Raw genomic sequence first — 19,102 nt, forward strand, 5'->3', positions numbered from 1 at the left:
TTTGAAGGACAGATTGTAAGAGATTACTGCAGAGTCATATACATTAGGTATATACTGTGGTTTTTTTTTAAATTATCATTCACTTGTTTTGCTCATCATCACAGAACAAAGACTGCTCTGAAAACAAAAATATGTTACTGGAATTATACACTAAGAGTTAGCAAACTTGAGTTTATTGGAATTCTCTATTACTAAATTCTAATTACTAAATTACATATTACCCCCCAGTCACAAATTTAATCCAAAAGGGCAGCTTTTCAAATTATTTGTTGTTTGCCATATTTAGATATTTATTTCTTTAGGACAGAATACAGTAGTATACAAATGCCAAACTTCATTCCAAAGAGGAACCAAACTGGAAACCCGCAAATCCCATGGTTTAGGACTCCCCAAAACTACACAATGTAATTTAATTTATTCAAGAGAAATAGTAGCTTCCATTATCATGCTACTTTTTTCCTACTTTAGAAAAATATCTGTATTAGATAACTTTCCTATACCTAATACAGTTTCTATATCTAATACTATTATGTCTAATATATCTAATACATATATGTGAAGTGTTTGCTATAAAACCTGTGGTGAGCATTAACATACTATTTGGCAATTACAATAAGGTGGGAAATGAACAAGTACGACAGATGGGTTCATCCATCAAATTGATGTCTCTCAAATTTAGAGACAAGGATGTCATGCAGGACAGTGTCAAACACTGCGCAAGTCACAAGTCTAGATGACACTAACTGCTTTGTCCCTGTCCAGCTCTGCAGCCCCATCATAGAAGGCCACCAAACTCGTCAGTCATCATTGTTTTTCATGTGCCTTTGCATGGCTTCCAGGAGAATCTGCTCCAAGATTTTGCCAGGCACAGAGGTGAGACTGACTGGTCTGTAGTTCCCTGGGTCATCCACTTTCACCTTCTTGAAAATGGGAGTTATGTTTCCTTTTTTCCAGTTGTTGGGAACTTCACCTGACTGCCATGATTTTTCAAATATGATGGCCAGTGGCTTAGCAACTTCATTTGCCAGCTCCTTCAGGACCCGTGGATGGATTTCATCAGGTCCCATAGACTTGTGCACATTCAAATTCCCAGGATGATCTCAAACTTGATCCTCTCCTACAGTGGGCCTAGGGTCTTCATTCTCACAGTCCCTGCTTCTGCCTTGCAAAACTTGAGCAGCAGGGCTAGCACACTTGTCAGTGAAGGCTGAGGCAAAGAGGTCATTAAGAACCTTGGCCTTCTCCAAATCTCTCATGCTCTGACAGTGAGGAGGGGTACAAAAGCCAGGAGGGAACAGAGACAGGACACCTGACCCGAACTAACCAGAGCTAGTTCATTCCATACCACAGCATGTCATGCCCTGTATATAAACTGGGGGGAGTTACCCAGAGGGCACAAATCGCTGCTCAGGTCGGGCTGGGTATTGGTCGGCGGGTGATGAACAATTGTATTGTGCAACACTGATGTTTACTTTTTGGTTTTCCTTTCCCCTTTTAATGTTATAGTCTCTCCCCTTGTTATTTATTTTTTATTATTGTTAGTAGTAGTAGTATATTGGACTTTGGTTTACATTCCTTTGATTCTCCTCCCCATCCCACCCAGAGGGAAGGGAGGGATGACTGAACAGCTGTGTGGTGCTGAGTTACTGGCTGGCTGTAAACCATGACAACATTGTATTAAAAAAGGTGTGTTAAAAAACACCTGATGTCAGCACTCAGTGGGTCACTGTATCCCACTGCACTGCCACCTGAGCAATAGCATAAACAATACTTCACTACGTAGTATAGAAGAAAACAGAATAATCATCGCAGAACTGAGCAGGACATGAACCTGGAAAGGCTGGGGCACCTGACCAGTGGAATAAGCAAATGGTGGAGGAAAAAGCATTTTTGTTTTTTTTACTTCATTTAGCATTAGGAATAATACTTTTTTATGCAACACTTTTCTGTAAATACAAATTTGGTTGATATTTAAAAGCTGCAATACTATTAAAAACCTCTGTAAATGTATTCATCATATTTAAACAATGAGCCAGAAGGCCTATTCCTCCAAATTTGAAAAACAGAATATCTACCCGTCATGTGATGACTCAGGCCCAATGTCTTCGCTATTGTATCAAATATAGCTGGAACCAACATTGGTTTCACACCTAAAAAGGATACAGAATAATACAATGAGGTTCTCAGCCTTTTTTCCTATGCTGTTTGTTGACTTTTAGATCACTTTATACAGTGACTTAAAAACTATAAAACTGCATTTAGCAATGTCTTTGATGCATTTACTATTTGGAAGCTGCTCTGCATATACCACCAAAAAGAAAACAAAAGACTAAAATTTATTTCTTTAAAAAACAGCCTTTCATTTGATAGGACAACATGCATATAAAACTATAAGCTGCTCATACCTTCCTCCTGAAACAGGAGGCTGCAATTCCTTCTAGATGTTAATACTCTTATTTGGTACAGCCCATTCCATTACCATTCCAGTCTTCAATTCCAATAAGTCACTCATTCAAATATGAGGAAAAGGTACTCCTCAGGACTGCTTTGCCTACAAGTGGACCCACCATTTCCATATTACTCCATGCATTTTTCACAACAGGTGCTTCACACATTTACCGCTACAATCTAACCCACTAAAAACATAGCTAGCTAACCTTCAGAAATAATGCAGCATTTAAGGTATAGCCAAAATACTGTTTCATGGAGACGACTGCACATTAGTTTCAAACATTCCCACAGCCTAGCGCTAGTCTTTAATAAAGTTTAACCAACTGAAGCACAAACTCAGACAATGGAAAGTAAACAGACCATACGCTTTGAAGGGAGCCAGGAAGCTGGAAAACTGAATAAATAGATGATTGATAGAATCACTTTTTTCCTAATTATATTTAAAATAGACTTGAAGTGATTAGGGAATACAATTTTTCTAAAAATGATCAATGTGGTATACATAGTTATTACTTAGGCATATTTTCTTTGCGAGTTTTCCAAGTCAGGAGTGCTCCTATGACATATAAAATTGAGAGGTTAGCAGTTCATGGGAAATTCCTTCATTTTTCATTCGTGGATTTAGTCCAGGTTCTCTTAATTGCACTCTTGCTTTCTTTCCTACTTTCTTCCTTCCTTCCTCTGTTTTAAAGGGTGTCTCATGCAACAAGTGGCTGTGCTTTATTCTGAATTTTTAGATGTGAATTTTCCTGGATCAAAAGTTCCTATCAGGACCACGAGAACTACTCCTCACACCCCATTTTACAAGTTTTCATCTAGGCTTAGAAATAGCATGCAAGGAATCAGTACAAAGTCATTCTCTCATCTACCTCAGCACAAACCAGTATTAAAATGTGTAACATTTCAGGAGTAGTAATTCAGTGACACAAAAATTGGAACAATAAAACCAAAAATACATGAAAAATGGTATCATCTAAGCAGCTCTACACTCAACTACTTCCTATATAAAACTGAATCTCCTCCTCTGAAAGAAAATGGATGAGAAGTCTTTTCCCAAAAGGAAGTAATTTGCTGATTTGCTTAGGGGCACATACAATTACATTTCATGGTCTGTATCAGCCAACCATGAACAATGTCCTTAAATTATCATTGTGAAAGTTGCAGATAATGCGAGGAATGTTAAAAATTTCCTAAAACTTTAAGAACATATAGATATGACTAAATGGCTGAAATTAGTCAGAGAATTAGGGTAAACACAGTGAACACAGTTCTTTTAGAATGGTAAATCCCAAACAATTGGTTAGATTAACATTCAGAGCCTTATACCTCAGTTTAATGCCCTTTACATTACAGTTTCTATGTCTCGACTCAAAAGCAAATGATGCAAATACACATGACTGAGTTACCGCCTTATGATCTTAGTGAGGACCACTTTATGAGCAGCAGATCCTCATAATTGCTACTCATTATTATGGGATGCACAGCAGTTCCAACAAGAGCAATAGAAGCATTACAGGACCCTGACCTAACTCTAGATGTTCTCCCTTTAGAGCTTTTGCCACAAATTATCAAAATGCCTACTACTGCCCAAAAATCCATTTCTCCAGTCTTCAAAGACATTAACTTCTTTATCACCCAACCTCAGGAACTGGAATACCACCAGAATGCTCTTTAATACTTTTCACATGCAATTTCCTCAACATATATAGGTATGTTATTATACTCTAGCCTTGATAAAATTAAATCATGTGATCTTAGATTCCATAGCTATGGCTTTCTATTCCTAGCTCAACATTTTTAGTTACTGTACTAGGCTAATAAAAACAAAAAAATCCACATAGCTGGATCTCCAACACCTCTTTGTAGCTGTGTGGCAGATCACACTCCATCCTTCTAATAATACCTGAAAGACTCCAAAATCCTGCGTAACTAGAGTCCTACCTGACCCTGGAAGATGGAGCTATGATCCTGTATCAGCAATCCTAAAACCAGAAAATCCAAGTCAGGCCCACTAAAATCCTGAGAAATTTAGCACAGTCTCTTGACTCTCTCTGATTTAGGACATGATAATGTATGTCACAACCACAGTGTTTCCTGTCTACTGCATCAGACTATGACTTGGTCTAAGTAGTGTCTATACTGGATTTCTTAAGGCACAATGATCTACAAACCCTACCCTTCATAATTCTGCAGATCAGCCCCAGCTGTCTACCACTTCCATCTACCCACTCAACCTTTCTACTATCCTCCGCATATCTCTGCTCTTCTCAGAAGCCCAGAGTTCTCCAAGAAACTCTGAAGCCTGAAAGGACGTCAGGGAGGCTGTAAAACCAGAATTTGTTCTTTATCTCTTGGATTGGAGAGGGCACACCTGGCTTCTTTCCCAAGCCTTGTGCAAACCATAGAAAAGAACATGTCTTGTGGAAAGTTCATATAGTCACTCCAACTTGCTTTGGTTTCCCCACAGAGCGTCTTTGGTTTCCTGCAGAGCATCTCATGAAAGCTATCTTCACTTAAAGGCTAAATTACATTTCTAATAACCAAAAAACTCCCCAAAACACAGAGACATCATAAATGACAGTGCTACATATTTTTATATTTAGAGAAAATAAAGCCACTATGACTTTGGGTAAATTGATATAATGAACTTGTTTCATTAAAAATAAATATGCCACTGTACACTGCTGCATCACAAACTCTCTTTCACTACAATGAAAAGTTCAGACAAAATCTAGAAGTTGCATGGATAAACACCGGTGTGAAAATCACTGATAAGAAGAAAAAAAGCACAAGTTTTCCCATGGAAAAATCTCCCAAACAAATAAACTGCCCAGAAATGTCTGATCCCAGAGAGAGAAACTCACATCTATGTTAGAAAAAATACCATCCATGAGTACAAACGGAACAGACCCACAAAGAGCAGAATATGGTCTGTGATCTTCCAAATCTAGAATAGGGTATATACCTTACAGAAGTATTTTATTTTGTGGTGCCCCCTGCCAACTATGAGGCCTCAAAGTTGGCCTTTCTGTTAGAAAACAGATTTGGACAAAGCACCTCTTATGAACTACAGCATTATTCAAAACAATTTAAATTCACTTACCAATAGCATTCATACTCTGAAGCTTAAACCAACCAGGTTACTTCAATTTTTGTCGGAGGTCCACAGATCCCACAAGAAACAACCTGCTCTAACATTCCTTTCAAAAAGAGGTCTCTTCCTACAGAAAGGAGCTCTTAGATAGAGCCTAATAGAAATAGCTGAAGATTCACGGCTGATTTAGCCAGGTTAGAGATACTGTCAAGAACAGAGCCGCATTTGCACACAGAAAATTTAAACCCTGCTTTAGTCCAGAAGTTATTTCCGCACATTTATATTCTTTCTATTAGATATCCAGGCTGTCCCAAGCAGAATGAATTCCACTTACTCAGGGAAACTAAAGACTCTGAAACCACATGCTCTGTAACCATTTCCTGAAGTAGAATTCTTCAAAATCTGACTTTGATTTCTTCTCTGGTAATTTCTTCTCTGGACTTTTTCAAAATTTGATTACCTGCTCTCACTGGTCATGGGAGCAAAAAACAAACGAAGGGCACAGCTATTTTTCACTACCTTCTTAAAGTACAAGAGTTCCAAGTTAAAGGATAAATACAATTTATTTGGACATATATAGGTTACTTTTGCAGAGATCAGAGCTGCTAACACATACTAGTAATGGTTGAATTTTTACATATGCATCTTCTTTCCTTTCATGGTCACTGACATTTTCTGTTGGTGTTCCGAGATTAAATGCTGTACGAAATAACACTTGCCCTTAGCCCAGTTCTGATAAATACCACTGACCCAAATTCAGAATCTCCTATGGCAGTGTCAGTGTTTGTTCAGGTGTCCTTCTGATGAACTCTGATGAAAAAGATTGTTTAGGAACAGAAGTGAATGGTCTTTCTTCTGAGAGACAATACTATCAAGGATGCTGAAGAACGGCCCTGAGAACATGCAGAACAGGTTACAGTGATCAAAGTCAGAAAAATAAATGTAATCCAAACCCGTAAGTACTGTCCCAACATAGCAGAACAGGCACATTTTCCTCGAAAAGCAGCAATTTGTAACTTGTTCAGACGTCTCAGCTAGGAGCTTAGTCTGCTTATCTGATTTTTCAGGTCTAGAAGTGCCACAATGCTGCAACTGAAAGTGGACAGATTGTTGTGGCCTCTGTGCTTCAAGACCTGGGAATAAACTAAGAAATTTTTAAAAAACTTACACAGCTCTGAAGTGTCCCCATGGGCAGTTTCAAGTCACCAGACAGACACTCATTCCATGCTGTCTTTTAACTTCCAAAGAGCCTGAATTCAAACTTTCAGACAATGTGAATCTGCACACCAGCAAATAGTAGTTAGAAAGCAGCTATTAACCTGCTGTTATTCTTCCTATTGTTTGTACTGAAATGTTTTCTTGTTCTATTTCACGTAACATTTTCAACCTGTTGGCATTCTTTTATGTAGTGTCTGACCACACTATTGACATTCCTAAAATTCTGGAGAGTCTCAGCTTGTTCCAACTTCCTATGTTACAAGCATCATAAAAATAACCAAGAACTGACCATACAGCATTTGATCCAGAGCATCACAGCTTTATCCGTACATCAAGTAATTTAAAGATGCCCCAATTCTCACTTTTTTCCTACAATAAAATGAAATGAAACAAAAAACCAACCCAAACCCCAACAAAAAACAAAGCCAAAAAAGTCCTTTAAAGTTTATTTTTAGACAACATTTACAATACTATCTATTTCCCTTACTACCATCTGACAGAGCACGCAGGGATACTTAGTGTGTCAGATGAAAGCTTCCTTGTTCATTTTTGTTGGCCTGAGGCCATTTAAAAGTTTTCTTACTCACTGACAGGGAGGAAGGGCAGGGAGAGGCAGGAATGACGACTGCTTGGATTTAGCTTCTTATGAAGAAGCTACATACTCATTTTCAGGGAAAATCTACCTTGTTGCAAATGCACAGCCCATTACCACTAGCAGCAATAGCCACCCTTATTTCTTTAGCAAATGTTAAATTTGTATAGCTGAGCATTAGGCAACTTTCTGGACTTATACACACACAGCTGTAACTGAAAGAAAGAAAACACATCAGGACTAATTAGAGTTCCCTGCTAAAGTGTGTCCCCTGTCCAAACTATTGATACAAGCTTTTGCAGCTCTATTACGATACACATAAGAGTTCCAAAAAGCTAACTATTCAGGTAATACAGATACTTGTATGTCCTTTCCAACTACATTACATACTCACTTGCAGAACAAGCTGTAATATTTTTACTAAATTCAGTATTCCAGGTGTGGCCTGAGTAGAGAGGGAGATGATCCACTGCACTTTAACTCATTGTGTCTGCATGGTTGCCTCCAATGTATCTAACTGTAAATAACTGTTTGGCTGGCAACAGATCAGCTAAGATCCAGGAAGAAAAATTACTGATATTCTCATCAATAAAACCTTCTGCTTGTTGAACCTCCCATGCTTGAGAAATGTCTCCAAGACAGCAACGAAGATTGCAGTTCTGGTGTCCTCAACATAAAAAGGACATGGAACTGTTGGAACAAGTCCAGAGAAGGGCCACAAGGATTATCAGGGGACTGGAGCACCTCCCATATGAAGAGGCTGAGAAAGTTGGGGCTGTTCAGCCTGGAGAAGAGAAGGCTGTGTGGAGACCTCATAGCAGCCTTCCAGTATCTGAAGGGGGCCTGTAGGGATGCTGGAGAGGGACTGTTCATTAGGGACTGTAGTGATAGGACAAGGGGTAACGGGTTAAAAATTAAACAGGGAAGTTTAGGTTGGATATAAGAAGGAAATTCTTTCCTGTTAGGGTGGTGAGGCACTGGAATAGGCTGCCCAGGAAGGTTGTGAATGCTCCATCCCTGGCGGTGTTCAAGACCAGGTTGGACGAGGTCTTGGGTGATATGATTTAGTGTGAGGTGTCCCTGCCCATGGCAGGGGGGGTGGAACTTGATGATCTTAAGGTCCTTTCCAACCCTAACTATTCTATTCTATAAGCAGCTTGAAAGAATTAAAGCTGCATTTACTTTTTTCCAAAATTAATCTGCACTGCTTTTGGCTCCACAGTCTGTTTTTCTGCTTCCATTTTGAAGACTTCTCTCTCATGTAATCAAAATCACCATCAAGATAGAAGTTACATCCTCAGTATCAAGCACCATCTAGGCAATTAACACACGCTAGTTCAACAACTTGCTGACTAACCACTGGCAATTAATTGAAGTTTCTTCCTGTAGTTTTTGGCATGTAGCTTCAACTGACAAAATAAACAGACTGCTGACATGATTCATATTTCCACTGTAGCTGACATCTCTGCTCCACCTGAAATGTTCAGCAACCTTAAATTTAGAAATGGGGAGATGAGACATGCAAATTCCAGGACTCAGAACTTTTACACACCTTCAGCTCCTGCTTCTTCACATCAAATTAAAAAAAAAAAAAAAAACTAGGAAATTCTTTGCCAAGCCTATGTTGCTTCCCTTCCCTGCTTTATTTCTTAAGATAATAATCACAACCTTCAGCTTTCTGCAGGCTAAGCAGAGTTCAGTGAAGAAAAAGGAACCAAGCCGTATTGGAGGCATCGGATTTTGATGCCCCGTTATGTTAAACCCAGCAAACAGGCCCCAGCATCCTAAGAGAAAGAGCATTAGAAATGAATTTCTATCTGGAAAGGGCCACTGTAGAAACAAAACGTAATAACATTCTGGACAAGTAAGGTACATTTGACTAGTATAACAGAGTGATTATGCCTATTTGCATCAGACTGCTATCTATAGGATAAGGTACTGACTTTGATTTCAAAATTGAAATAAAAAAAACTTTACTGGGAAGAGAGTAAGGCAGGGAAAAAAAAAACCAAACGTTCAAAGGAGGATTCCTTACCATTGAGTAAGGAAGAAAAAGCATTTATCAGACACAAGGGATTCCGGGAAGCTCTAGCATAGCATTTGCAACAGAATTTGCAAAAAAATATTCAGTGTGCAATACAGACTAATTAATTTAAAGGATTTTTAAATTTAAAGGTAAAGAACCATTGCCACGTGTAAATTCCCAGTGTATTGGGAGGTTTGTTCATTTTTCTAAGAAAAATTTTAGGTTTTGTGTGCCCTTTTTAAAGATTAATTTCCTTAAAGAAAACTTTGGCCTAAACAGCTCAACTTTGTCTTATGTTCTAGTACTTACTTTCAAGATTTAAACCTACAATAGTCATTCATTTGTAAGATACTAAGGACAGGAAAGCTCATTTCTAGTAAGTACTAATAAATGTACTAGTAAGTAGCATTTAAAGTTTCAACAACTATTTTTAAGCAGAAACAAGTGTTGCATAGAAACAGAAAAATGTAAGGAAAGCAATTTAAATCTTCAACTAAAGAAATACATACTGTCTTCTCAGAAAATTTGGTCTCATACTTTGAGAACTCATCTCAAAAGCTTTTTTTATGTTCTACAGATTACAGTACATATTTGATAAAATAAAGGAATTATTATTACAGTCCTGATATGTATTTTAAATCTAGAATAAATACAAGGAATTATCATTACAGTCTTGATACTGATTTTAAATCCAGAACAACAAACTATGGTTATAGATTAAAAATTGTGAAAGTACTGTCAGGGAGATTAAACTACTAACAGGCACCTACCGATAACTATTTCCTTTTTATCTCTCTCACACTACAGAAATTTAAGACAGTGCTTATCCCAGTTATGGTATTCTAAAGCATAACCTTCCCCCAACCTAATAAATTAAGCTAGAACTGAAAGACTTTACTAAAATTTATGAGATATCCTTAAACCATATGAACAACTCGGCCTTCAATGGAAGGCTTAATTAAAACGTTTGGTGACTACATTTTTACATTAAAGCCACATGAAACTCACACTGCAGCAAGACCTGAACTTTGAATTTATGCAGTGTTTATCTGCCCGAGGTTACCAAAAAATCACATCTAACATACCTTGGCAAAAAAGACTGTGAGGTGCGTTTCACTGCCAAGTATCCAAATGGGAAATTTTGGAGATTTCAAATAGGAGCCAACCTAAACAGGTACAACAAAATCAGAAACACAAATCAAACCCAGAAAATTCACCTAGTTAGCGATCAAGTTAATGAGAATTCAGTTAGTGGAGTTCCAACTGCTCTGAATGCAACATCAATGAGATGACAAAACCATCTAAACTACTTAGATTTTAATTTCAACCACTGATTCTTTTTTGACTTGGAAAACAAGATAGCTGATATGATAATTAACTGAAATAAAACAGCAGTGAGATTGTAGTATCAACAATATCCCTTATTTCACCATTGGAGCCATGTTTCAAACTGTACATAAATACTCTTATGCTTAACAATACTACAACTGGATGCTAAATGAGGTAGAAGTCCATACAACTTATTAGCTGGTTTTGGATGAACCAACTCAGAACTGACATTTATGTAATGGACATTTATGTAATGTCCATTTATGTAATGGACAGTTAGTTACAGTCAATACACCAACTACTTAATCCTCTTTAACCCTGAGATAAGCTGCAGGTATTCAATAGAGATTGACAAGAATAATCAAAAAGCCTTTTGAAATTGAGTAGTAACATTGTTTTGAAGTAGTATTTGTAAAGCAAAAAATTTCTCAAATAAAAACCTTAAATCAAGAAACGCACAACAGGAAGAAACAATATGGACTAAGCTGCACTTCAGTTACTTTCGAATGTTCACAGATAAATACATAAGTAACTTTCAGGTCTTGAACATATTCTATTCAGAATACATTTACTTTATAGTCGTTTTACCATATTTACTTATGGCTCTTAAATTAAAGACAGTGATAGCATAAAAAAAACAATAAAACTGCAACATTCATAACAGCAAGCCACTGTGAGACTTTAGAGTTTTATAACCATCTGCGTGACTTGCATTAAGCCTTACTTTAGTAAAAACTTAAGCTTATACCTGGCTATATTACATTGGTATAATAAAGTTCTAATTTCAATAGCAACAATATTTAGTCAGTAAGATGCATTTAACTACTTTATCATGTATCTGTTTTTCATGTGGCATTATAAGGTCCTTTCCAACCCTAACTATTCTATGATTATTCTCAGGTTTAATGTCAACATACTCTGAAAATTCTTTAATCGCAAATTCACAGTGAAGCTGTTAGTAATACTGTCTAAGAGGTCAACAACACCTTAATAGAATTCTTAAATGATGCATAAAACTGCTTACCTTACAATATCTCAGAGATTCCATCAATGTCAAAAAGCCTACTGTTGCCTGTTTATGTATACCAAGAAGTTCTGTTCAAAATAAAGCAAAAAACTTACAAGAAAAATCTGAAAAGACTCTTCTAAGCAGGTTTGTTGTTTTTTTTTAACTTTAAAAATTGATCAAGTAACAACAATTCTAAGAATCATGCAGTTTTAGCAACAATAGCAAATCATCACGATATAGTCAAAAGCTAGTAACAGTTTAATAAGTTCCCTCTCTAAGAGCCAAATGAATAGTTTTACAAGTCTACTGTTGATGGCCTTTTTTCAAAAGTTGATGGATTTGGTAGAATACCAAGTACTTGTAACTTGCACCAGAATTATTCTCAGAAAAATTTAAGAAAAGCAGCTATCTTGAAGAGGAAAGAATCCCATATATATGCATATATGTGTTACCCCACATTCCCCCCCCCCCCTTTTTTTTTTTTAAAGGGAGATAGTTCCCTGGTAATTTTTATCCTTTATAATTTCACACTCTGAATAATAAAACAACTTTGCAAATAATAGTTTTGTTTGTAGGAAAGAAAGCATTTACTCTATTTGGCATTCTGTTCCAACTTCCACTTAATGCATCCTACAGCTCTCAAACATACACACAGCTGTCAGGAATAGCTGAAATATTTATGTACAACTGATTGGAAGAGCACTTACAGACCCTTATTGAAGAATAAAAGTTCTTCAAAATTCATGCTTAGAAACTAGCTATAAGATTTGAAGCAGCTCTGGGCTTACATACACATCATCTCAGCAGTGCAAGTATTGTCTACTTGGAACAGCTCTGCTAGGTCCCCAGACTGCCTAAATAAAGAGCAGCACACGCCTGATCCTGCAAATAAACATGGGAACATACACCATGACCAATTTAAAAATATCTATATTGCCTTTTTTCAGAGCACACTGACTTTCTATTTGAAAGTTCCCTCTAAAGCACTAAGTTCCAACTATGTTTTTTAACACTGATCATTCATGTACAACAGCATAAAACTATGACAACCCTTACCGATGGGCTAAAGCCTCAGGACCAGAGCTAGTAAAATAAGCTCTTCTAAATTTTCTGGACTTCCAAAAACCAACTCTGCATTTCACCATAACTCATAGCGCTAGGCATGGTATGCCATGCTCCCTTCACCAACTTCAAGCTTACCTCACCGATTTTTGCAACAGTGCACAAGTTATTATAGTGATGGCTTAGCTTTTTCCTCTACTGTTTAGCAAAAAAATAACCACCCCCCCAAAAAAAACACAACCCAAATAAACAAACCAAACAAACAAAAAAAAGAACACAAAAAAAAAACAAACCCCACCCAACCGAAACCAAACCAAACCCCAACTTCAACAAAACAATTGCCAAAACCTTACAAATACTAACTTATTCCCTACCTTTGTGGCCTGGCAATACAACTGCTTCCTTGGAGTTGTCAGCTATACATATTAAAAGGTTCTTTTTTACAGTGCAGAATTCTTTGATTTGAAACTCTGTTTTTAAGGATTATCTTCAAAATTGACTGGAATTAAAACATTGAGGGGGGGACAGATAATACTTTGCAACAGCCCATTATCTCACTGACTTACAGCTGTGTTGCTATAAACTACCATACACTGAAACAATTCATCCTTTCTTTGAGCTGAGAGCAAGAGAATTAGCTTAATTAAAACACGAAAAACCCACTAATGAAGGATCCTTCAAACTAGGGAAGAGCTATTTTTCAGAAATAGCACATTCATATGTGCAATGAAGGGAAACAAATGGCAGAAGTAAGCAACAGAAAGTTAAAAAATTTTAACACATCACATGTATTTCTTAAAAATCATTCACAGATATCAATCTAAAGTTCAGTCTGCTAAACTAAGGCTTCAGATTTGGGAGCTAATGCTCAGATCAGTACAGCAAAGTCACATATAAATAATACTTAGTACTCAGAAAATGATTTGGAATGATTCTATGATCTAAGTATTTTCTTCCCTTGACAGATAACTGAGTATCTCATAGTCAAGCTACATTCATCGTGTATCTGAAAGCTGTTAGGTAACCTTCAGCCCAGTCACTGGTCTACCCATGCCTCCTTCAGAATTAGTCAACTGAGAAGACAGGAACAAAAGCAAAAATCACTCTTCTACGAGTTACAAGGAAACAAAGGAAATCAAGCTGCTCTAAATCAAGGTTCATCCCTGTTTATACCATCACCTGCCAGAAAAAAAAACAACACACCCCTGCAGGAGATATGGTAATACCAAAGATCACCTAAGAAAATGAATATGTACACCTCTTGTCAGAAAGTTAGTTTCTCCTTTTTCAAAAAGTACTTTTGCAACGTAATCCAATTTCTAAAAAGGGAGAAACCTCAAGCCTTTACAAAAAAAAAAAAAAATCGGGTCCAAACAAACGACGGTTCTAAAAAATCTAACGATAGCTTCCAACTGTATCGGATACCGCCACCTAGTGACAACATGAACACATGAGGAATTCTTGGACACTACTTAGAAAAAAACTATTACAGCATTTTCTGTATTTATATTCAATTGCTACACGTCACATAAGAATTAAACTCTTTAATAAAAAAGAAAAAATACATCTACCTCCCTATATTCTTCCTATCTTGGGTGATATGATTTAGCGTAAGGTGTCCCTGCCCACGGCAGGGGGGTTGGAACTAGATGATCTTAAGGTCCTTTCCAACCCTAACGATTCTATGATTCTGTAATTGTGGCAAGAGAAGAGAATATAGTAAGAAGAAAGATTTAAAGGGGAAGACACAGAAAGTTAAAGAAGACGCATCATTCCACTGGTATTCTTATCAGTGGTAACCACGAATAATTCCAGTTAATAACTCCTAGCATATTTGGAAAATATGCAGTACTGCAAGAGTCAGAACTCTGAGTATAATCTGCAAACTACCTGGTAATCCCTGAAGTTCCTAATTTAGCATGTTTTTTTGTCACTGATAAAATTACTGGCAGGACCTTTAAAATGGCTTTAAAATAATTTTAAAGACTTACTTCTTAATTAAAAATTTATTACCTAAACAGCTGAACATGAGGTAAAGCGGTTTCACGTAACTTCTGAATAAAAATTGTAAGGCAAATGCCATTTCAGAAATCCAATTTAGTAAACGTGTTTACTTATGATAACAGCATCACTTAACTAGCATCTTTTCTGTTCCTGCGTTGTGGCTGCATCTTCATACTGCTGCTCCATGCTTCACTGCTGCCCCTGCAAATATGCCATGAACCACATCACATCCATTGCTTTCTGCAGCTCCTTGGCACCACTGTTCCCCCAATGAGAGGGATGCCTCTCCTGTCCCTCAGTTTCAGAAGTTCCTAATTGCAGAAGTACCTGAAATCTTTCCATTATGTTTATACATGGAAAGATAAAGCAGCACTGGCAATCAACTCTGTACAATACTAACGTCAAACCATCCAACTTGTATTTCCTTGACCAGATGAATTTTAGGCAAGTGACCAGTAACCAAACCAGAAAAACGCACAAAAAGCTAACTTCAAAAAACAGTCAGCAAATATATTTAGTACTTGTTATTTTTAAACCTGCAACCTTTCTGCAAGAGAAACTCATAGCACTGGTAGAAAAGATGCCAAAGAAAGTCAAAATGCTAGAGAAATGACTGAAGAAGATGACAAACACGACTGATAAAGGAAATGTGACAATGTATCTAAAATTCAGTCTTGGCTACACAGCTGTGAACAGTACTGGTTGCTCTTCATCCCTCTTGTTGATAGACTACACAAATCACTTTGTAATATACCGATTATAGACTTAGAACAGTGAATTAGCTGGGTTTGACTGTAATTATCCCAAGCATCTGAAGAAAATGGAGGGCTCCCAACATTAGTTAATTTCAATTACTCGACTGGTGAAAAACAGGACATGTAATACAAGATTCTTAAAACGTACAAAAGATTATATTCTGGTCCTTCTCTCACCCCAAAGAGAGACAGATGTTTCTATGGGAGTTCTGTATTTTTAGGGCAGAACTGATGAGAACCTAAATGTGAAATATTACAGAGTGCAAACAGTTCAATATTCTCAGAAAAATAAAACAATTCTAACTTAGGTAACTAACAAATAAGGTCTACCAGACAGAATCTGAAAGACAAGGGGATGAACTGCAAAGATTTCAAAAAAAGTTATATTAAATTGTAAAACAGCAAATTATCCTAGTGCAAAGGAAAGTTGCAAAACAATTAAGATTGATCATAATCTAACAATTCAGACTGATAAATCACAATCTAAAAATCAAAAAGTGATGACCTGGATGACAGAAAGATCATTGTAATAAGCATGCTGATAAACCCAAGATAAACTTTGGAGAAGTAGCAGAGAGGCTGCAAACACTTTCATAATCCAACTGTTCCTGCTTTCAAATAATTTCTGTTTGTCAGATGAAATGCACAAACCCCACAAAAGTTTCCCAGTCATCTCTGTGGCCCTCCACCACACTCACTCCACTACGTCAGTATCTCTCCTGTACTGGGGAGCCCAAACTGGACATAACACTCCAGAGGTGGTCCCACAAGTGCCAGACAGAGGGAAAGAACCATCACTTCCCTCCTCCTAATGCAGCCCACAGTGCAGCTGGCCTTCTTTGCCAGAATGGCACACTGATGCCTCAAGGGCAACTCACTCAGCTCCTTTCCTACAAAGCTGCATCCTAGCCAGCCAGTCCTGCCTTGTGCTCTCGCATAGGCTTATTCCATCCCAGATGCAGGATTTGAGTTTTATGAGGTTCCTGTCAGTCCATTTCTCTAGTCTGATGCAGCTGTTCTGAATAGTGGCCCTATCCCCGTTGTAATGACGAACTTTCACAACTTCCAAAGACTGCATTCCCTTCCATTATTCAGGCCACCAGTTACCATTTCAACCTGCAGCTGACAATCCTGTATTCATCAATATTACCATCAGAGATTTAGTGCAAGTATGTTTTATTTCCACTGGAGGTCTGCTTAAATCAAAGGACAGTAAACAAGGAGACTATCAAAACAGAAATAGAGCACAGAGCATATTCCAAATCTGTAGGTCACAGTAAAAATATGAACAAGCATAAAACAGAATCAACTTACTCATTCCTGAACATTCTCTGTCTCCATCCCACACATTAGAAACAGCATGCCCCGTCAACAGGAGGTTAATCAAACTTTGGCTACATAACAGAAAGAAATAGCCTATCAAAAGGGATATAAAATTTATTTCTGAAAAAGTGGTTAACTCTAACAAATGAAAAAATATTGTATTATCTGGTCAGCTAAGCAAGTATTACGTATATTCCTTTAATTAGCTTGTATTTCTAATTCAGTGATGCTAATACTATCTCTACTCTTTCAACCAACACCTTGATATAAAAATGTAGCTTCGCATTTCAGAATTATTCCTCTGAAAATTCACCAATAACAGAAGCATTTCCTCAGAAATGTGTTACTTTTAGCTATTTTAAAGTTATGGTTGACTCTTTGTTGTCATATCAGTAATTTCCTAGAAGAATGATCAGCTACAGAAACAAAAAAAAAAATAGCCCACTAATCTATTTCAAGAGGCAGCAACCATATTTTGCAGCTTACCTTCCATGACCATAAACGGGATCTATCAATGGCTCAGCTGCATCTTCAATTTCATTTTTAATATTTTCAATACCCTGCCGAAAAATTACAAACTTTTTTCTCTTTTAAGGAATAACTTGCCACATTTACAACAACAGAATGCAACAGTAAAACATTAGGAGGTTGATGCCCTTATATGAACTGATACCTAAAGACACTTCATTTAGTAAGAGATGTTGGGGATTTATGAGGAAATATGTTTCCAAAATATGTAATTCTATCATTAAAGGAGAAAAAAAAAAAAGGACTGAGGTTTTCAGGTTTATATGCTGGAAATGAACTGCAACATGGAATGAAGACACCATTCCATGCATTTGTCTAGATTTTATTCAGTTTATCAGTTTAGTGTTCACCTTTTATGGAAAAAAAAGGTTATATGATCAAACTTTCTCTTAAAAAAGAAAAGCACACACACATAAAAAGCATCAAACAGCCCACAAACCTTTGTGAGTATTACAGAATACAGAAAGAGCAATACACCAAATCTGTTTGTCCACACCGAATACTGATCCCAAACTGCATCCTTCATTTCAGGGAAGCTTTTGAATGCTCGTTTACTAAAGACAGAAAAACCCAACAAAAAAGAAGAATGTATTTAGATGAGGCATTAGCATAGTGTCACAAAGCACAAATAAGAACTACTAATACCTAACATGATTAGTGTCACAAAGCACAAATAAGAACTACTAATACCCAACATGAAAATATCCAAGTAAAAGCTGAGTAAAACTGGTGTTATATACAGAATGACATAGCAGCTGTTCTGGGGTTACTGTAACTGCCATAAAGTCATGAGTATTTACCCATCAGAAGATGAATAATTCTGGAGCAATGTGCAAAACTGAACAATTCTGGAGCAATGTGCAAAAATGAACACAGTTTTTATATGCAAACACTAACCATAAAGTTACACACACATGAAATAGCAGAGAGGGCTGAACCAGTAATTCTACAACACACTGTTACTGAAACTGAATAGTCTATATATCACCAAAATAAATTTGCATTACACAGCATTCTGAAAGACTTTCAGTCCATAAACAGTGGCGAAAAAAATCTTCATGTAAGAACATCTTTCAGGCTTTCAAAGTAATTATTTCATTTCCCAGGAAAATTTGATTTTGTTAAACTAGCTTTGGTAAAAACCAGTATGTTCAAAACCACGAGTGGTATGTTAACATCTGGGAAACTTATCTAGTTCTATAATAGGGTTGCTGTCTGGATGATAAGGTAACTCCAGGTGATCATATATTTAAAAAGAAAAAAAAAAAAAGGAATTTGAAAAAAAAAAAAAGAGGAAATGAAAAGATCCATCAAGGTTCCAATGCACTTTCTATTTCTTGGGCTATTTCTTGGGACAGAGCTAAATACTTTTCGTAACACAAACATCAGGTCATACTGAGTAACTCAAACTAGATCACACTCTCTGCTTATCTTGCATAAACTTGTGTGTTAATTTCTTTCACACTTTTATTAAGTATTGTTTAAAAAAAATAAACAGCTACAAAAATATATATCCATACAAGGGTTTATTCTGGCTAACATTTGAGATTTTTAATCTACCTTTCATTATCAATAGGTATGCATGGCACTCAAGGTATGCAAGGCAAAGTTAGTTCTGAAATCCATCATTCGTCTTGCTCTGAAGGCATATGCCAGGGCTAATTTTCAGTGAGAAAGGCTGAGAAAAACTGAAGTGAGTACCACAAGTTCA

General features: G+C 36.9%; 1 protein-coding gene across 8 annotated transcripts in view; it reads right to left on the reverse strand.

Annotated features, from left to right (window-relative positions):
• MINDY3 (MINDY lysine 48 deubiquitinase 3) overlaps positions 1-19,102 on the reverse strand; it is a 52,010-nt gene that overhangs the window by 16,463 nt on the left and 16,445 nt on the right. For all 8 annotated transcript variants that reach the window (XM_057432889.1, XM_057432892.1, XM_057432890.1 and 5 more), the window contains 5 exons: positions 17,831-17,945; positions 17,350-17,423; positions 16,855-16,934; positions 11,735-11,805; positions 10,467-10,547 (listed from right to left, as the gene is read on the reverse strand). In XM_057432889.1, coding sequence (XP_057288872.1) covers positions 10,467-10,547; positions 11,735-11,805; positions 16,855-16,934; positions 17,350-17,423; positions 17,831-17,945 — 421 coding nt within the window. The remainder of the gene's footprint in view (positions 1-10,466; positions 10,548-11,734; positions 11,806-16,854; positions 16,935-17,349; positions 17,424-17,830; positions 17,946-19,102) is intronic.

Source organism: Pezoporus wallicus, unplaced genomic scaffold (assembly GCF_028554395.1).
Source record: "Pezoporus wallicus isolate ANWC-B61680 ecotype Strahan unplaced genomic scaffold, APGP_CSIRO_Pwel_v1 scaffold_2584, whole genome shotgun sequence".
In the NCBI taxonomy this organism is placed as follows: domain Eukaryota; kingdom Metazoa; phylum Chordata; class Aves; order Psittaciformes; family Psittacidae; genus Pezoporus; species Pezoporus wallicus.